At 42.6% G+C, this 20,344-nt stretch overlaps 2 protein-coding genes across 4 annotated transcripts in view; one reads left to right on the top strand and one right to left on the bottom strand.

The window, feature by feature from the left end:
• LHCGR (luteinizing hormone/choriogonadotropin receptor) overlaps positions 1-19,662 on the top strand; it is a 61,969-nt gene extending 42,307 nt beyond the window's left edge. For all 3 annotated transcript variants that reach the window (XM_070478056.1, XM_070478049.1, XM_070478060.1), the window contains 4 exons: positions 2,247-2,321; positions 6,383-6,568; positions 10,276-10,356; positions 16,132-19,662. In XM_070478056.1, the coding sequence (XP_070334157.1) occupies positions 2,247-2,321; positions 6,383-6,568; positions 10,276-10,356; positions 16,132-17,284 (1,495 nt within the window). In that variant the 3' untranslated portion in view covers positions 17,285-19,662. The remainder of the gene's footprint in view (positions 1-2,246; positions 2,322-6,382; positions 6,569-10,275; positions 10,357-16,131) is intronic.
• The window catches only part of GTF2A1L (general transcription factor IIA subunit 1 like), a 94,328-nt gene that overhangs the window by 28,337 nt on the left and 45,647 nt on the right, over positions 1-20,344 (bottom strand). The gene's annotated exons all lie outside the window — the stretch shown is intronic.

Here is a 20,344-nt window from a genome sequence, read left to right as displayed (position 1 = left end):
CCCATTTCTGACACCTTCCTCATGTACAGGCCTGTCCAAAGCTGTCCAGAATGATGACACCAGAGCGCTACAAAGTCCTCAAATATGCTGCTTACTAAGGCAGATATGGTGGAGGGGAGCAACCTCAGAAGGTTACCCTCAGATACCTCCAGGGGTCCCAGAGTCCCTCCCTACCATTCCCTGAGCACCCCCATTAGGGAAGCTGTGGCTGGAATTTGGGGGTTCTCCCACTGTACCACCAAAGGTCATCCTGCCTGCCTGTGTCTCTCATATCTAGACGGCCATGCCACTCAGATTTCCCAAAAGGACCTCCAGGAAAACGTGGTAGATAAATTTGATTTCTTTTTGGCTGAATTACATAATGCAGAGTTATCATTATACAGAAAGATCCGAGTTTTAATAAAACATGTGAAAAGCTGTCATAAAATTTGAACAATTAATTTGACCTGGCTGACATGAGGATTATCTGCTCACAGAGCCTGGTTTCAATGATTTATGACCACAACCGAACATAATTAAAACAAACCAAATCAGGAAGAAGAGCCAGGGAGGTTTGGGAAGGAAATTTTCTTTTGATTTAGATTTTAAATAGCAATTGACTCTGACAACCTCATCACTTTGAAAGTGGAAATATACCCAGGGGATGGGACGATGTGAGACAGACGGGTGCACTGTGATGAAAGGGCTGAGGCTTCCCAAGGAAAATGCTTAGTAGAAGCATATGGAAAACAGCCACCAATGGGTGAAATGCAGGGGCTTTTGCAGTTTTTAAATGGCAAGGGTGATGTGGAGTCTTGCAGAAAGATGATAAAGAAGATGTAAAGCTATGAGATGAGCTGCCTGATTACAAAGGATCCTGCAAGGCAGGGGCAGTGGGTGTTGGTATATTTCTTTCACCACTGAAACAGTGCTACTAGAAGAATCATATCCCGTGTTCACAATCATCATGCCAAAAATGAATGTACACTCTACCCATTGTCCAGGGTTTTCCAGAAAGTTCTTTGAAACCCATCTCTTATAGGAAAAAAGTGATCAAAAGTAAGCTGGCAAGTCTGAGCCCAGGGACTCCTTTCCCAGCCCCCCTATCCATCCAGAGGGGCCTGTGCTTGGAGACACCACCGTCAGGGCCCAGATGGGAGCTACTCAGTGGGGCCAGGCCAAGCTGGTCCTGAGAAGCTTACTCTAAGCTGTGGAATTCTGCAGGCAAGAATCCTGGAGTGGGTAGCTATTCTCCAGGGGATCTTCCTTGACCCAGGGATCGAACTCGGGTCTACTGCATTACAGGCAGATTCTTTACCATCTGAGCTACCAGGGGAGCCCTAAAAGGAACAGAAGCCCTCAGGCGGCTACTCACATTGCAGCTTTTGGGTTCCTTAAGAGCAGTGGCCTTCGACCCTTCTTTGCCTACAACACACATACCTACTGATGATCAGACATGTAGCCCAGACTGGTGTAGGAGGCAATTTTCTATACAAGCTGTTCTTCCCCCTTTGTCACCCACCAAAAAATGCACATGCGTGCATGCTTAGTCACTTCAGTCGTGTCTGACTCTGTGTGACCCCATGGACTGCAGCCCTCCAGGCTCCTCTGTCCTTGGGATTCTCTAGGCAAGAATACTGCAGTGGGTTGTCATGCCCTCATCCAGGGGATCTTCCTGACCCAGGGATCAAACCCCAGTTGCTTCTGGCTCCTGCATTGGCAACCAGGTTCTTTACCACTAGCGCCACCTGGGAAGCCCAAGTAGAAATGCACAGCTGAAAGAAAAAGTCCAATTAACATGATGAAAGGGGGTAGCTTTGAATGGATGCTACTTTTCTTTTAAGATTTGCAAACTTCAGTATAAATGAACACTGAGCTCTCCAAGGTCACGATGGCTGACAGCCTGGTACAGAGCGCGCCGCACCTGCACCCTTCAGCCTTGAACACTGGAGCAGCATTTCTGCCTGCCCAGCTGCGTGGAGGAAACGTGCACAGCTCCAGGGCAGGAGCGAGTGCTTTCAGTGGTAGGACAAAGGGTTCCCCTGAGAGAGGGGGAAACCGCAGGGAAAGGGCAAAGCCAAACACCCAAGATTTCATAGTTGTGCCAAAGACAAGAACGCCGTTTTTGCATTTTACCTACAGCCCCTCCTTGTCGCCTCTACCCCTGAGCACCACATACATGGGCTGCTCCAAACATGCATGTACACAGCTTTGACTGGTTACATGTGAGCTGGAAACTCCTCTAAGGGCCCTGTCCTTCCCCACAGGGAGCTAAAGGAAAATGCACACCTGGAGAAGATGCACAACGATGCCTTCCGGGGGGCCACGGGGCCTAGCGTCTTGTGAGTACAGTGGTGCTGCCTCCCCTCCCCGCCCGGTGCACCCCAACAGGCCGGCTCAGGGTGTCCAGTCGCATCATCCCCAGTTGGGTTTGTGGGGGAACCAGTCTCTGCATGGGGAAGGACTACCATAACAAAGCACCACCCACTAGGGACTGAAACAACATCACTGCACTGTCCTGCAGCTCTAGAGGCTAGAGTCTGAAACGAGGCTGTCAGCAAGCCTGCTTCCTCTGCGGGCTGAGAGGGAAGGACTTGTGCCAGTCCCCTCCTGGCTCCTGGCAGCTCCTGGTTGTGGCAGCAGAACTCAGTCTCCACAGGGTGTTCTATGTTTCTCTCTGTCTCCAAATTTCCCCCTTTGTACAAAGGTACCAGTCATATTGGATTAGGCCCCATCCTCCTGATCTCACTGTAATCTGATTACCTCTGGAAATATCCTGTTTCAGTTAAGGTCACATTCTGAGGTACTGCGTGTTAGGACTTCAACCTATGAATTTGGGTGAGACACAGTTCAGCCAGCATCAGATACGGCGGGCCTCTTCATGTGCCGGCAGAGGGGTCGGTGTTCCCTGGTACCCGCCATGAGAATTAGTGTTGAGTGAGCTGCCGTTGTGTCAGGCTGTCTGAGGATGCAAGGATCAGGGCCCAGTTCCCTCAGTTAACGGGCACTGAGCATAAGGACACACGGGAACATTAAGAGGAACAGGAGATTGAACCAGCACCTTGGGAAGCCAGAAACATCCTATAGAAAACAAGCGCAGCTGCAGCCAGGCTTCAGGGAGAAATGCAGCAGGGCCCCAGACACGTCGCAGCTCCAACAGCGGAGGCTGCCTCACCTCTCCGCAGAGGTACCAGCCCACTCCTTCCTACTCTGGCACCCCATCACTAAGGCCTTCAAGCACGGCTTGAACACATCCTGTTCATCAGGCACCACGCTGCAGACAGTGGTGGGCTCTGGTTGCCGCCCTATAAAGAAATTACACTATGGAGGGGAAAGAATGATAAACAGGCAAAGTGATAAACAGGCACATGACTTTAAAATGAGAAAAGTATTATGATGAATGGAGAGAGTAGCATGGAAGCATGTACATAACATAGGTAAAATAGAGAGCCAATGGAAATTTGCTGTATGCCTCAGGGAACTCAAACTGGGTTCTGTATTAAACTAGAGGAGTAGGAAAGGGTGGGAGGGGGGTGGGAGTTTCAAGAGGGAAGGGGCATAGGTATACCTATGGTTAATTCATGTTGATGTATGCTGCTGCTGCTAAGTCACTTCAGTCGGGTCCAACTCTGTGCTACCCCATAGACGGCAACCCACCAGGCTCCCCCGTCCCTGGGATTCTCCAAGCAAGAACACTGGAGTGGGTTGCCATTTCCTTCTCCAATGCATGAAAGGAAAAGTGAAAGTGAAGTTGCTCAGTCATGTCCGACTCTCAGCGACCCCATGGACTGCAGCCTACCAGGCTCCTCCATCCATGGGATTTTCCAGGCAAGAGTACTGGAGTGGGGTGCCAGCACCTTCTCCTGATGTATGACAGAAATCAAACAAATATTATAAAGCAATCATCAATCAACTTAAACATAATTATTAAACATAATTATTAAAAATGAGAAAAATACTAGAAAGACAGCGAGCAGTATAGCACAGTTCATCTGTTTATTCATTCATTCATTGATTTTTCCAATAACTGTAACTACATACTATGTGCCAGGCACTGAATTAGGCATCAGGGAAATGGCAAGTGAGTAAGAAAAGACAAATGTCTGCCTTCATAGAGTGGGGAAGATGGACAAGGATTAAATGAGTAAAGAAAATATGTACTATACCAGGTGGTTGTGGAGTGGAGAAGCTTAGCTGGCTGGGCGAAGAGTTCTCAGGAGGGGCAGTTAGTATTTTCAGGAGTATGGTCAGGGAAGACTGTCCTGAAAAAGTGGTATTTAAGCAAATACCTGAAAGAAAGGAGGAAGAAAAGCTGTGTGGGTATCAGCAGGAAGAGCATTCCAGTTGGAGGGAAGTGAGCAGGATGTGTACATGTTGGAAGGACAAAGAAGGGAATAGTGTGGCCGAGAGAGCCAAGGAGAAGGACCCAGAGCAGGACAGAGAGGTGGCAAGAGCCGGGTCAGGGGGCCTACGGCTACTCTTTGAGTGAGGTGAGGCGGCTCTAAGGCTTTGATGAGAGGAAGGAATGAACTGACCCAGTTACTCTTTATACCCCAGCTCCTGCCAGTATCTACTCATGATCTTGTCTACTTCTCTATATTCCCCCATTAAAAGCCCCAAACTCGACTTCTTAGCCCCTGCCACTCTCAACTCCCGACTCCTCCCTAACTCTCCTCTCCTATCAACTCCTGACTTCCTTTGGCTCCTAGCTCCCACCACTATCAACTCCTATCACCAATCTGACTCTACTTATTTCCTGTTAACCTGAGTCTCTTGACATCCTAACTCCTGCCACCAAAATTCCTGACTTTCTCCCCTCCCTAACTTCTGGCATCATCAATCCTACTTCTTCTCTATTCTCCACTCAACCTCATGATTTCTACTTCCTCATGGCTCCTGCTCATTGCTTTCTCTGCTGTCTCTCAGCTTCTGCCATCCTACCATAGGGGTCCCTGTCTACATGTCTTGTATTCAAAGTACTCCGGTCTAGCACACCCTACAGGCAGAGTTCTTATAGCAAACCGGCCACCTACTTGGGCAATGAACGGCTAAGGAAAGTTGCCTTTGGTCAGGTACAAGAATGAATGAGTATGGTTGTAAGACACTCAGCATGACAGTTTTCCCTTGAAAAGCTGCTCAGCCTGCCTGCTTAGAAGCGACTGTGAGCCCTGCAGGCATTTACATTGACTTTTTCAGAACAGTGGGACCAGGGTTAGGTCTCTTACTACCCAAATCACTATCTGCATTATACCCTTAGGATTTAAGTGACATCTATAAACATTCCTCCCATCCATACCCCCAAAATATTTCCCCCACGAGTCACTCAGTGAACCTGAAAATCTATCATCAGAGATTTACTCCTTTGTAATAAGACCTTGCCATTTATAGAATCCTAACTTAAAACATATTACTTACACTCCAAAATAATAAAAACAAAAAAATTCACCAGTCCTATAAAGAATCAGGTACTCAATCCCTAATACATCTAAGAGAATAACTCTGTAAAACAGAATGAGAACACTGGTTACCTAAATCAATAAGGGCAGAAAAGCAGTGAGAGTCTGCCATCCCGAGGCAAATTCTGCCACCTTGATTGCTCCACCAAGGACCAACCCTAGTCATCACGCCATGGTGTCAAGTTCATCTGTCCATCAGTCACCCACTGATTCTGTCCCATGTGCTGGGCACTAAGTATTGGGTCATGGTGCTGAAGGGGGCTGTGCTGCCTGAAAATCTTCAGAGTGTATCAGCAGGAAGACGGGAAGGATTTTTAAATGCCCACTGATTCTTCCTTCTCACATTTAATTTGTTTAGAGTTTTCTTGCACATTGCCTCAAGTTTAGAAAAACTAAGGAGTTCAGGACCTTGTTTGAAAAATCCTGAGCTTTCCACACAATTCTGCTTGCATGACTGAGTATTCACTTGCTTTGGACTGATGAATCCAGTTTGCCTTTAGAGAAGGTCGATGATGGCTAATGCCACATAGTGGCTCTTAATAGCATAAGCAGCCTGTGCTTCATGAAAACCTACTCTGTGGAGCTTGATCAACAAAGAGAGAGGCATCTGAAGGCCTAAATACTTCCCCCTGGGGTAGAGCACAAAAGCTGATGTCACCGCATGTGCCTGCTCTACCATAAAGCAAGTGGTTGTTTTACTTCGGCTAAGTGGAGGGAGGGGAAGGGAGGGAGAAAGAAAGCAGGAGAGAGAGGGAATTCTAATGAATGGATAATGGGGTGAATATAAGGAAAAACACAACGTAGCTTTTTTGAATTCATATCTTAATGAGAGTGACTGAATCAGAGAATCAGAACCTAGAATGATGCTATTGTTGAGACAAAGTTTCATTGTATGAATCAAATATATTAAATAAATAAGTAAGCCTTTCTCTTTTTTGACTTTTCAGGGATATTTCTTCCACTAAACTGCAGGCCCTGCCTAGCTATGGGCTAGAGTCCATTCAGACACTAATTGCCACATCATCCTATTCTCTGAAAAAACTGCCATCAAGAGAAAAATTTACCAACCTCCTAGATGCCACATTGACTTACCCCAGCCACTGCTGTGCTTTTAGGAACTTGCCAACAAAAGAGTAAGTAAAAAAAACAAAAGGTAGAGCCTGCCAAGCTGTGGCAGAAACTCAGATTTGAAAATAGTCAATTGGTCAGCAACTCCCTGCCCTTTTACTGCCTGCCTTCTAAACCAGCACCATAGTCATGGGGTCACTCCCAGATAGACAAGAAGAAAATGAACTGTCCCGTGTCCTCCTGAAAACTGACTCCAAAGAGTCGATTCAACCTGCAGCTAAAAGACCCTTATCACTTATTCTGAGCTAATTCAATTAGAGCCTTAAATCAGGCTATAATTGCAGTTGCAAAATGAAGTACAAAACTGGTATCTCAAAGATCAACTAGCTCTAATCCTTATCAAAGAGCATCATTTCTAAAGAAGTGGGGGAAGTAGGCTCAATAAGGTCAATTTTACCTAATGTCTTAATCTTTAGTTTAAAAAAAAAAAAGACTCAGAACACTACAGAAGGTTTTCACTGCTTTTTTTAAAAAGCTATTTCTCTCCCGGCAGAAGACTGTCTTCTATTATAGAACAGAATCCTAGCTCCCTAAGGATTAGCTTAGTATGGGAATGGAAAAGGCAGAAACTCCTGGCTGGTTTGTGGGTTTGTGACCAGTGCTGGGTTGAGGGGAGGGGGTGGTCTTACTGATTCAATTAATTCACTTCACTTCAGTCCAGAATGGAATGGCAGGGTGTGAAGGATTTTATTCTTTCCTTAAAGCACTCGCTTCCAGATTTTTTTTCCCCACTGTAATGCATACAAAGAAGTGCTTTTTTCACATTGCAACCCAGTAAACACAACACATGTAACTGAAATAAAACAGAGCACTACTTAACTGTTTTACATGTGATACACTGATATTCTCTTTTTTTCTTTCTTTTGCATAATTTTATTTTTTTTTAAATTTTGTTCTATATTGGGGTATAGCTGATTGACAAACAATGCTGTGATAATTTCAGGTGAGCGGTGAAGGGACTCAGCCATACATATACATGTATCCATTCTCCCCCAAAACCCCTCCCATCCAGGCGGCTACATAACATTGAGCAGAGTTCCATGTGCTATACAGTAGGACCTTGTTGGTTATGTTGGTTATCCAGCATACGCTGATATTCTCTTGTCTATTTTATTTCACGTTTGTTTGCTTTCAATGCTAGTCTTGATTCACCTTATTGCTTTCATGACCCACTAATGGGTCACAACTCACAGCTGGAAAAACATCGCCCTAAAAGAATATTATACAGCCTAAGAAGATTCCCATACAATTAATTAGATGAGGCATTAAGAGAGTGACACCAGGATGCAACTGTTTTTGGAATCAACCTATTTACAGTTAATCAACCAGCACATGTTATCATTGTACACCCCTTTCATACCTCACATAGGTAGGGAGGTATGGATCTACCTGAAGTTTTGGGGGTAACCAAGAAGACAGGCCATTCACTGTGCTCAGAAAGCTGTGTGCCACTAGCTGAGTTTCAGAGAACATTAACTGAGTATTCCCCGCGTTCCAGAAAAACACAGTGCAAAAGTCTGAAGCTACGAAGATGAGTAAGAGCTCATCCCAACCATCAGAGTCACGAGCAGCTACTTGGGGACAACACACAAGACAGCCAATACTTAGGCGCAGTACGGCAAATGTTATGATAGAGCTGAGAACAGAACATAGTACTCTGGGAGAACACAGGGAGAATTTCTAAATGGCAACGGGGCTTATGCAAGACTTCCCCAGGAAGTGACTTCTGCTGAGCTCTGAAGAACAGGTAGCAGTTACCTAGATAGGTGTGAGGGAAAGCATGCCAAGAAGATGGAATAGCTTTTGTGAAGGCACAAAGGCAAGAGACCATGGAATGAAAGTCGTTCAGAAAAAGCAGAACAAGACAACTTATGGTCACAGAGAGGAGGATGCGTGAGCAGAGACCAGGGAGAGGTGAGCTATGACGGGCTCTGAGTGTAAGGATGTCGCTTAGAGGATGCAGGGCCACTGGAGAATTCAAAACAGAATCACTCAGATTTGCTTCTGTAAAGTAGCAGTCTGGCAGCAAGGTGGAGGATGGGCTATAAGTGAGCAAAGCTGGTGAGAGAACTAGGACAACACACAATACAGATGCTGGTTTAGGATAAAGCTGATTCTGGACACTTCCATTGTTGTGGGAAAGGAGGCTGCATCCCTTCTGAAGCTACTGACATGTTAAAGCTTTAATTCAGGGGTGTTTTATTCCAGCAGATGAAAGAAGAGACTACTACCTCTGGGTTAAAAAAAAAATAAGGGGGGGGGGGGGTGGGCATTACACAACTGTGGGCCGGTACTAAGTGAAAGGGTAACGCAGTCAACAGCAAGTTTCATCTGACTCCTTCTCTATCTCTGAAGTCAGAAACTCTGGATGCTAGTGAGGATGGAGAGCATGAAGCTGGGCCAGTGGATGTTTGTGCAAACTCTGGGTCAGCCCTCTGCCCTGCAGCTGCGGAGCCTGGATAACCCACACAGCTGCCTAGGCAGATGGCCCCCAAACTCTCCTTGGTGTCTCTGATTAAAATTCCAAAAGACAGAGAGTAGACAGAACTGAAGGCCAAGAACAACCACATTTCCTGTTAATTGTAGACTGGTTCATGTGGAGTATCTCTAAGTAACAGATGCAGAGTCAGCATCAAACACACACACAATCTCTTTCTCACTCCCCCTTTCTCTCACAAGCGAAATAATAAGCTGAGTAATTTCTGAAAGTGAGTCCAGTAGGTCCAATAGTCCTTACATATTCTCCACCATCCTGCTTTTACACAAAGTCATTCCTACAAGGGACTGTCTTGTTAATGTTGCTAACGTGCCAAGTCGTTTCAGTCCTGTCGGTCTGTGGATTGTAGCCACCTGTAGGCTACAATTGTAGGCTCCTCTGTCCATGGGATTTTCCAGGCAAGAGGACTGCAGTGGGTTCCCATGCTCTCCTCTAGGGGATCTTCCCAAGCACCACCTGAGAAGCCCTGTTAATGCCGGAGAAGAATGATAAATAGAAATGCCCATCTTGAATTACCTCATTTCTCTTTTCTCCTCAGGAAAGGCTGGAGTTCTCACAGCCTGCTCTTCTCTTCTCTGTTCCTTCATCCAGTTTTCCCTTGTGCCTCTCTGTGGTTTCATCTTAGGAGTATAAGTATAGCCTTCTTTTAATTTCTTGACATTTACCCCTTTCCACAGGCCAAATTTCTTAGAGGGAAAGATGGAGGAATAGGGAGCGACCACATTATATTTCTGCACATAAGCCAAAAAGGCTGAAAATTCACATCATTTTAAAGCCAGGTCCAGAATCTTTAAATCTTTTCAAGAGAGACCCCCAGTTATAACTCAAAGCCATGAACTCTGAATGGTTATTTGTTCATCAAGGCCGATGTGGGGAGGAGAGTGGTGAGCAGCAAACCTTAATATACCACAAAGTTATCTTTTAATGAGCACTGAAAAATCCATGATTCAATGTGGCAAATTTAAGTTTTCTCATCTCTAGAGCCCACACAAAACACTTAGCATTCAGAAGCATTTTATCTAAGCTGGAAGCACTCTAATGACAATTCAGAAGGCTTCACTCTCTCCCCTGGAAGTGTTTCAGTTAGGACAATGGTGCAGAACACGCTGGTGTAACAGGGAAAGAATTTGGATGAACAAAGCGTAAACAGACATGATCAGGTTTAAAGACCAAAAGCTCAACAGTTTGTTGTTGTTGTTTTTTTACCTCTTTCAGGCAGAATTTTTCATTTTCCATTTTTAAAAACTTTTCCAAACAATGTGAAAGCACAGCAAGGAGACCAAATAATGAAACACTGTAAGTATTTGCATGTAAGGTAACTCGGGAAGCCATGTCTTATTCTGTGGGCACCTTATGATTATCAGTGCCAACAATTTTCTTTTGATAAAAGTCTTGGTTGGGGCCATGTTTGCAAAGCATGTTTTAATAGCTTTAAAACGGGGTGTGTGTGGGTTTTTTTTTACAAGGCATTCCAGGTGATCAATTATCTCTTTCAATTGGTTAAAAAAATACTTGTAAAAACATACCTACATATTCATTTTACAGTCATATTAAATTCTATTCCAAAATTAAAATTTTACTTGCAGATATTCTGATGTCACTAAGGGCTTGTTTAATGATAGCCTCGTTTGTAAGGATTTCTCACTAGCCATGTGGTCAGCATTCCACAAAGATTAACTGATTGTAGACAGCTTCTAGAAGTAGCCACTTCCCTTCGGAGAGATTTAGCCACCTTGATCATTATGCTCTAGAGCTTAAAATTATTTAGACTTCACACTATCACTGACACATATTGAATGGGCACTCCATTTCTATTCTACTGACTTATATTTTTAAAAGACTTATTTATTTTGGGCTGTCCTGGGTCTTCGTTGCTAGTCAGGCTTTCTCTAGTTGTGATGACCGGGGCCTGCCCTTCGTGGTGGGCAGGTTTCTCGTTGTGGTGGCCTCTCTCATTGCAGGGCATGGGCTCGCAGAGGCACCAGCTTCAGTAGGTGTGGCACATGGGCTCAGCAGTCACGGCTCCCAGGCTCTGGGACACAGGCCCAACAGTTGTGGCATAGGGGCTTAGTTCCTCCGTGGCATGTGGGATCTTCCCAGAAAGCGATCACACCTGTGTCCCCTGCGTTGGCAGGCAGATTCCTAACCATTGAGCCATCAGGGAAGCCCCTGATTTAAAAAAAAAAAAAAAAATTTTCTACTCCCTTGGCATTTCATATAACTTCAATTGTAAAGGAACCAGTGAAGTTGTTCGGTCATGTCTGACTCTTTGCGACCTCATGGACTGTAGCCTATCAGGCTCCTCCATCCGTGGAATTTTCCAGGCAAGAGTACCGGAGTGGGTTGCCATTTCCTTCTCCAGGGGATCTTCCCAACCCAGAGATCGAACCCAGGTCTCCCGCATTGCAGGCAGACGCTTTACCCTCTGAGCCACCGGGAAGCCCGCTGATACTAGAATGAGGCTCAGTAAGTCAAGGCACATTAAAATAGAAAAGGCCATAAATTATAACTTAATATGCTGGTTCCTCGGGGGGAAATTTAACCCAAAGGCATGACACTTGGCACAACTGTAAAGCTGCACGCCTCAGAAGTGTTCCGATGCCACATTCACTGTGATTTACAAGTGTTACTACTTCCCTTCCACGCCCAGCCCCTCCTCCATGTTCCTCAGGCTACAAAACCAAACCAGACGCCCTTCTAAAGTACCCTGCCACTCTCCATTCTCTCTTCTGTATCTTTTTTTCTTTTCTCTTTTTTTCCTATCAATCTGCAAGATATATAGAGGCACAGAGTGGTATGATGGAAGGACTCTGGGCTCTGGAGCTCCTCAGACTTGGATATGAATTCTTGGCACTAATGTTCCTGTAACATTAGGTTTCCCTTGACAATACTTATCTTTTCTGAGACTTTTTTCCTCAACTGTAAGGGACAATAGAAACATCATTTGGCTTTCAGAAGCATGAGAGTAAAGGGAGTTTTTAAAGACTGTGACAGTATCTAGGGTACCTTATATTATAGTCTGTATTCTTCTTTACTTTCTCCTTTCATTTAGGTCTGACACCATCTATCCTCCAGCATTCCCTTTCCTCACCCTTCCCACTCTTCTCTCTCAATACTCTCTCCATTATCACCTTCTACATAACACTTTGGCAATCATGTGGGTTTTTTTCATCAGTAGGAAACCACTTTTGGGTATAGTCAGTGGTACCATCAAAGGGTGTTTTGGAGGGGAGGGGAGACTTTAGCTCAGTCTCAATAACCATCAGCCCCTACCACTCCACGCATCCAATCTTGAGTCTGCTATTTTAACACTGTTTTAATACAAGTCCTCTAGTCTTCAGCATCCCCCAGAACTACCTAAAATTAACACATAATCTAAGTAAAAAGAGTGTGCTCTGTGTGAAAACATTTCTTGTGATAAATCCCCTTCCTTCCCTTCCCACCAGATTGCTATCCCTGAGCCCCTGAAGTTCAGAAATTCTAGAACCAGCCTTATCTGCTAGAGCCTAGCCTTATCTGCTCTCCCTAAGGTATTTTGGTGTCCTTACCACTCTGGTTGGCCCCACTGTCCTCCTGAAATCCCTGTCTTTTTTCCTGTCTGTTGATTGTTGCTGAAGCAGTGGTGCTACTGTTTCTCCTTCCTCTGACTCAATATTGCTAAGCCCATCCAAGTCCATTCACACTCTCTGCACAGCCTTCAGTACTAAAGACAGCTCCATGCAGGGTTTTGTCAATAAGCATGTTGATGCCCTCAGGAGCCATCCTGGGGCACAAACGTAAGTAGCAACAGATAGGTATTCTTTCCAAAGACAAATCACCAGGGAGAAAAACCTAGACGGACGCCCAGTAGGGCAAAAAAAGAAAGAGAAAAGGACCAGGGGAGTGGGAAAGGAAACCTATTTGATCTCTTAGTGATTTAAGTTTATTTAGAAACCATGGCAGAATTTTTAATGTCTTTAAATTAGTGCTTCTAGTAGCAGCTGGAGCTATTTTGATAAGGGGAACGTAGTAAAGGAAACTAAGGCAACAATAGTTGGAAAGTTCTCATGTGATGTAATAAAGGTTGTTATTTTGTAGGAATCATCTGGAGAACTTGCTTAAAATGCAGATTCCTGGGCTCTGTCCCTAGAGAGTTTGATTCAGGGTCTGAAGTGAAGCCAAGAATCTGCATTGTAATGAACACTCTAGTGATTCTGATGGAAGTGGTCCAAGGTCCACACCTTGAAAAACCCTGAGAGATGGTGAAGTAGGAGAAAGTCCCCTGGACTATGCATATGAAGACCTCATGTTGCCACTGGTGCCCAGTGCTGAGGGACCTGGGGCATGGCCTCACCTCCTTTAATCTCGGTCTCCTTACCAGTAAAATGAAGGGTTTTTCCCAGGTCCTTCATCGTTCTGATAACCACCATTACCTCTTTAAAGATTGAAAAATTAGATAATTATACTGATGTGCATGGGACGAGGACAAACAAATATGCTAGGTATATTTAATAATAAAACAAGTGAGTTTCCTATGCAGTCTCCTGTGAGAGGCAGTAGTACTTTTCCAGTTTCAGTTTGGTTTCTGTGACATGCTAGCACCTTTTTTGGTGTCCCACATCATAGATTTCTTTTCCCATTTTTGGAAATCTATGTTCTTTCCCTTAGGTAGTTGTGTTGCTCAAATATATCATTTTATCCAGTAACTGTATTAGGTACACACTCCCTTCTACAGAAAATGAGAAGTTTTGAGAGTTGAGAAAAATGCTCTTTTAATGTGTGAGAAACTCTGGGGTGAAATGTATATTTGTAATGACCCTGACAGAAAAATCATGCCCATTTCTTCACCTTTCAAGATTATACTAGCTGACTGTGGGCAAAGAGAAAATTTGTTAAACCTACATGCATCATGGGGCTTCCCAGGTGGTAAAGAATCTGCCTGCCAAGGCAGGAGGGTTCAGTGGAAGATCCCCTGGAGAAGGAAATGGAAACCCACTCCAGTATTCTTGTCTGGAAAATTCCATGGACAGAGGAGCCTGCTGGGCTACAGTCCACGGGCTCACAGAGAGTCAGGCGTGACTGAGCACACACACACATGCGTCATACTGTATCATCCACTGTTCCTGCAGCCTCACAATCCCTTCCCAAGCCAGCGTCACCCTGGTTTATTCATTCCAGCACATTTATTGAATGAATACTCTGGGACAAAACTGTGTGAAGCACTGAAAGTGCAGACATAAACAAGATGTAGTCCCCTGCCTTCATGGTTATTAAAGAATAGCTTCATATACTATTAAATAAGACATGTATCATCACATAATGGCCATGTTAGTTTGAGAATTACAATGGTAAATGCAGCTGAGAGGAGGGGTGATAAACTCCTTAGAGGTGTAGAATCAAGAAAGGCTTCATAGAGACAATTATCTTTAAAGATGAGGAGGAATTCTCCAGAGAAATGAGGGAGAAGGGGGAAGAAAAAACAACACATTCAAAGACAAAGGGAAAAAACAGTAAAACCTGTTCTGAGAGTCACAAGTCTTTTCATGTGACCAAAGGGTTGCACAAAGTATTTGCAAGAGATAATTATAAGGATCTTTAACAGTCACTGAGTACTTACTAGGTATCAGGCATTATCCTGAAGTTTTTACATGTTTTAAAGCATTTAATCCTTTAGCACAATCCAGTGAGGGGGGTGTGATTACTGTCCTTATTTGGCAAATGAAGAACTGAAGAACAGAGATGTTAAATAACTCTCCCAGCTGGTAAAAGCTGGAACCAGTTTACGCAGCTGGTAAAAGCTGTGTAAAGGCTGGAACCCGGGCAGTCTAGCTCCAGAGCCTGTTCTGAACTGTACAGTACTACTGCTTCTTCAGGGCTTCCCAGGCAAGCTACAGGTAAAGAACAGGTCTGCCAATGCAGAAGGCAGAAGAGATGCAGGTTTGACCCCTGGTTTAAGAAAATCCCCTGGAATAGGAAATGGCAACCCACTCCAGTATTCTTGCCTGGAAAATTCCATGGACAGAGGAGCCTGGTGGGCTACAGTCTATGGGGTGGCAAAGTGTCAGACACGACTGGGTATGCACATGCATGTGCACACACAGCTTCTTAAGAGACGAGGTTAGAAAAGGAGACAGGATGCAGATCAAGGAGAGACTTAGAGGTCCTCACAAGGAATCTGGAGTTTATCCCATAGCCAATGAGAAACTAAGTAATGTTTGAATTAACATATTGTGCATAAGACAGGCCATTCCAGTAGGAATATACAGATCGACTAGGAGAGGGCTAAAATTGGGGAAAGGATGCCAAGAAGGAAACTAATGTCACTGTCCCATTAGAAAGAATAACAATCTGAACTCAAGCAGTAGCAGTGCGGTTGGGAGAAAGGGAGTGTCAGAGTGGGACTATTCCTTCACTAGGGACGCAGTCCCTCTCCAGCCAGTCCACTCTCTGAATTTGACTCATATCCTAAGATAAGAATTATCTATTTTCAACTATTTCTTTCTATTGTTCATGACTCTATTCTTCCTTTGTTCCTAAATTTCTACTGAATAACCTAACCTTGGTTCCATCTCTCAACTTGGCTGCTTGATTAGCTAAGGACTTCAGCATGTCCTCCTAAAGCTGATAATCTTCAACAGTGTGAGCCTTTCAATCCCATTTGTGTTCTATTGCAGACAAACAGCTTGATAGCAGTTTGGTTAGCAACTAAAGGAGATAAATAGCTAAGAAAATGTCAAAAAAGTTTTTTTAGATTGAGCAAGCATAGATTATGTCTCTAAATTTGTTTTCCAAAGAAAAGAATGCTCTGTAAACAGCTTCATTAAATCCTTGCATCACTGTGTAAAATCTGCATATTAAAAAAAATCGAAATGGCTTTTCACTCCCTTCTTAAGGAACTCCTACACCATTTCGGAGTTCTCAGATAACAAATAAATATAAGATTAAGGCTGTTTTGACTTTGTTTCCTTTAGTTTGCTCTCCTTAAAAAAAGAAAACAAAAAACCACCAGGGACGATTTCTAAATTTTTTTCAATAGCCAGAATCATAGAAAACCTCTTAAGTTTACACTGAGTCGCAATATTCTTCTTACAGTTATTCCGCCGTCTTTGCTGAGAGTGAACTGAGTGGCTGGGATTATGACTATGGTTTCTGCTTACCCAAGACACTCCAGTGTGCTCCTGAACCAGATGCTTTCAATCCCTGTGAAGACATTATGGGCTATGACTTCCTTAGAGTCCTGATTTGGCTGATTAATATCCTGGCCATCGTGGGGAATGTGACTGTCCTCTTTGTCCTCCTGACTAGTCGCTATAAACTCACAGTGCCCCGCTTTCTCATGTGCAACCTCTCCTTTGCAGACTTGTGCATGGGGCTCTACCTGCTCCTCATTGCCTCAGTCGATGCCCAAACCAAAGGCCAGTACTATAACCATGCCATAGAGTGGCAGACAGGGAGCGGGTGCAGCGCGGCCGGCTTTTTTACTGTTTTTGCAAGTGAACTCTCTGTCTACACCCTCACAGTCATCACACTAGAAAGATGGCACACCATCACCTATGCTATTCAGCTGGACCAAAAGCTGCGACTGAAACATGCCATTCCAGTCATGCTCGGAGGATGGCTCTTTGCTTCTCTCATTGCCACGCTGCCTCTTGTGGGTGTCAGCAGTTACATGAAGGTCAGCATTTGCCTCCCCATGGATGTGGAAACCACCCTCTCCCAGGTCTACATCTTAACCATCCTGATTCTCAATGTGCTGGCCTTCATCATCATTTGTGCTTGCTACATTAAAATTTATTTCGCAGTTCAAAATCCAGAGCTGATGGCTGCCAACAGAGATACAAAGATTGCTAAGAAAATGGCGGTCCTCATCTTCACCGATTTCACCTGCATGGCACCAATCTCTTTCTTTGCCATCTCAGCTGCCTTCAAAGTGCCCCTCATTACAGTAACCAACTCAAAGGTTCTACTGGTTCTCTTTTATCCTGTCAATTCATGCGCCAATCCGTTTCTATATGCAATTTTCACGAAGGCATTCCGAAGGGATTTCTTTCTGTTGCTGAGCAAATTTGGCTGCTGTAAGTATCGAGCTGAACTTTATAGGAGGAAGGATTTTTCAGCTTATATCTCCAACTGCAAAAATGGCTTCACTGGATCAAATAAGCCTTCCCGGTCTACCTTGAAGTTGACCACATTACAATGTCAATATTCTGCTGTCCTGGACAAGGCTTGCTGTAAGGAGTGTTAACTGTGATATCAGTAAACACATCACCGAATTATACTTAAATATGTAAAAAATTTATCTCTACCAGTAATATTAACAAAGAGTTGGTTCAGGAAATTATGTGTTAGGCACATCAGGAAAAAAAAGACTCTACCTAGCTCAAAATGTGATCCATGACCACGGCCGGTCTAAAAACTACTTGTCACTGGCACATGATAACAATACAGAGTGTTTAGAAACTTTTACAGCAATTTTGACAGATTAATTTTATGTCTGCTGTATCTATTTCAAAAATGAGATGGTGTTTTGTATGACTGTAATTTTTTTCTCATTTCATCCTTGCAGTAATTTTTATTGCATTTTTACAAAAATATTGGTCCATAAGAGATTTGAAATTTGAAATAACTAGTCTTTTTCCTCAGACAGTTTGAGAAATAAAGACTCTGGAGATGCACTGTCCAATCTGGTACCTACCAGACACATGTAGCTAAATTAAGCTGAATTAAAAATGTGTCTTCTCAATTGCACTAGGAACATTTCAAGTGCTCAACACCCATACATAACCTATGGTTACTATATTGAACAACACATATACAGAACAGTTTGATCATCACAGAAAGTTCTATTGGACAGTGCTGTCCTAGACATTTATTTATCCCATATGTAGATTCTGGATTTAATAATTATTAAAATTTTAAATTATACTATTTAAAATTAATATAAAGTAAGTATCTAAAGGCACATTTCATCCTGTTGGTCTGGTGTTTAGTCTCTAAAGAACAGTGAAGCATTAAATAGTAGACTATAAACTCCTTGTGGGTAGGAACCCTGTCTCAATTTTGCTTCCTTATCTCCTAGCTCAGGATCTCAGCAATAGCATGCAACAAATGTGCTGAATGACACTGAAGTTAAGAAATCTACAAGGAAAAAAAAATATCTTTTTTCTTTCTAGGGCCCTATCTTTTATGGAAGTAAAATAAAATGCTTAAATATTTTAAAATATTTTACTTTCATAGTTTCTATCTTTGAAAGTATTGAAAATATATCCAATATTTGCTAGAAGGTATTTATCAGAATTGACTCTTATAGGACAGTAAAATTATGGCTTTAATTGCAATGTTTTTGTAAGTTCCTTTGACACTTTAAAGTAACTTATTAAAAGTTTATTATATGCCAAGCATCTTGATAAGTATTTTATATAATTCAACCCACTTAATCTTCATAAAACTCTATGATGAAGATATTATTCACATTTTAGAAGAGAGGAAAGCTCAGTACAATTTGCCCAAGTTCTCGAAACTAATAAAAGCTTCAACTAATAAGATTCAAACTCAAAGTTCTGATTCAGGACCCCAGCCTTTTAACACTGTTTTACTACCTCCCATATTGGTAAATCACAGCCATCCAAAGGTTTAATATGTGTTCAAAGTTCTTTTAATTTCATCCAACATTTTATTGTGACATTTTCAAATATATGAAAATTTGAAATAATTGTACAGTGCACACCCATATACTGAGACTCAACATTTTACTATATTGATTTAGAAAATATCATGATAAGAAAAATAGTTCTATATAATTATTAATATCTATCCAGTATTTATCCATCCATCATTTCTGATGCAATTTAAGTTACAAACATCAGTATTTGTCAGCCCTTAAACTCTTCAGCATGCTTATCATTAACTGAAGTTTAATATTTGTTTACATATTTAAGGTACAATTTAAATATGATGAAATAGACAAACCCTAAGCATACCATTTAATGCATTTTGAGAAATGTATACACCCATGTAACCCAAACCTTCATGAAGATACAGAACACTCACCCTCAGAAAGTTTTCTCATGTCACATCCTAATTAATCCCTCACCTCTGCCCTACAAGAGTAATAATGCATACATGCTAAGCTGTTTTAACATGTCCAACTCTTTGCAACCCCACGGACTGGAGCCCTCCAGGCTCTTCTGTCCGTGAGCTTCTCCAGGCAAGAATACTGGAGTGGGTTACCACGCCCTCCTCCAGGGGATCTTGTGTCTCCTGCATCAACAGGAGGGTTCTTTACCACTAGCACCATCTGGGAAGCCCAGGATAATAATGGTTATGATTTTTCTCCTAAGAGATGAGTTTTTGTCTGCTCCAGAATTTCATATAAATAGAATCATACAGTTAATATTCTTCTGTATAAAGCTCTTTGACTCAGCACAATGTTTTTGCTATTCATCGCTGCTGCTGCTGCTTCAATCAATAGTTCATTCCTTTTCATTGCTGCATAGTATTCAACTGTATGACTATAACACTGTTTTCTATTTTCTTATCAATGGATATCTGGGTTATTTTCAGTTTCTAGCTCTTCTTTGGCATTTGTTAAATAAATGTAAAGTCACAACTAGACTCTCCACACATTTAGTCGTTTCCAATCATTATGCCATTTTGCAAAGTATTTCAAAGTAGATTATAAAAAAGTATAAACTTTATAAAATATCTCTTTTCTATAATGTGTTTTTCGTATTTCTGACTTTTCTACTCCACAACTAGTTACTTGTCTTTATTCAGATGCTGTTCTCTCTCTTGTAAGCAAGTGTTCTAGAATTTGTCTCAATGATGAGAGAATGCTAATTAGTCATGTTGCTATACACACACACACACAATAAACTTTCTGATTGATAATAAATCACAGAACCAAAACAACTAAGCAAGCAAAACAGCAGAAAGTAAACAAAAGAAAAAATGAATCCTTATAAACTTTAAATTATAAATTATACCTTTAAATTATAAATTGTTTTAGCCTAACATACTTGTATCTATACTCTGAAAACAACTTTTACAGTCTTTCCCACAAATACTGATCTTTACTTTCTACATTATAATTTAAGTTTTAACACACAGAATCATAGTGTACTATCTTCCTCATCCTCACATCTTTTCATTCATTATTCCCTTCAAATTGTCTTCCACATCAGTTCTTTATTTTGCATTCCTATCACTATTCCCACATCTCAGACCATTTCCCCTTACCTCTCGAGTATTTCTACGCCTCCTTCATTTTTATTCATATCTAACCTTTCCTATGGCCATACCCTCA

Source organism: Odocoileus virginianus, chromosome 2 (genome assembly GCF_023699985.2).
Source record: "Odocoileus virginianus isolate 20LAN1187 ecotype Illinois chromosome 2, Ovbor_1.2, whole genome shotgun sequence".
In the NCBI taxonomy this organism is placed as follows: Eukaryota; Metazoa; Chordata; class Mammalia; order Artiodactyla; family Cervidae; genus Odocoileus; species Odocoileus virginianus.
Note: the sequence above shows the minus strand (reverse complement) of the source record. Positions and strands in the feature narration are given on the sequence as shown.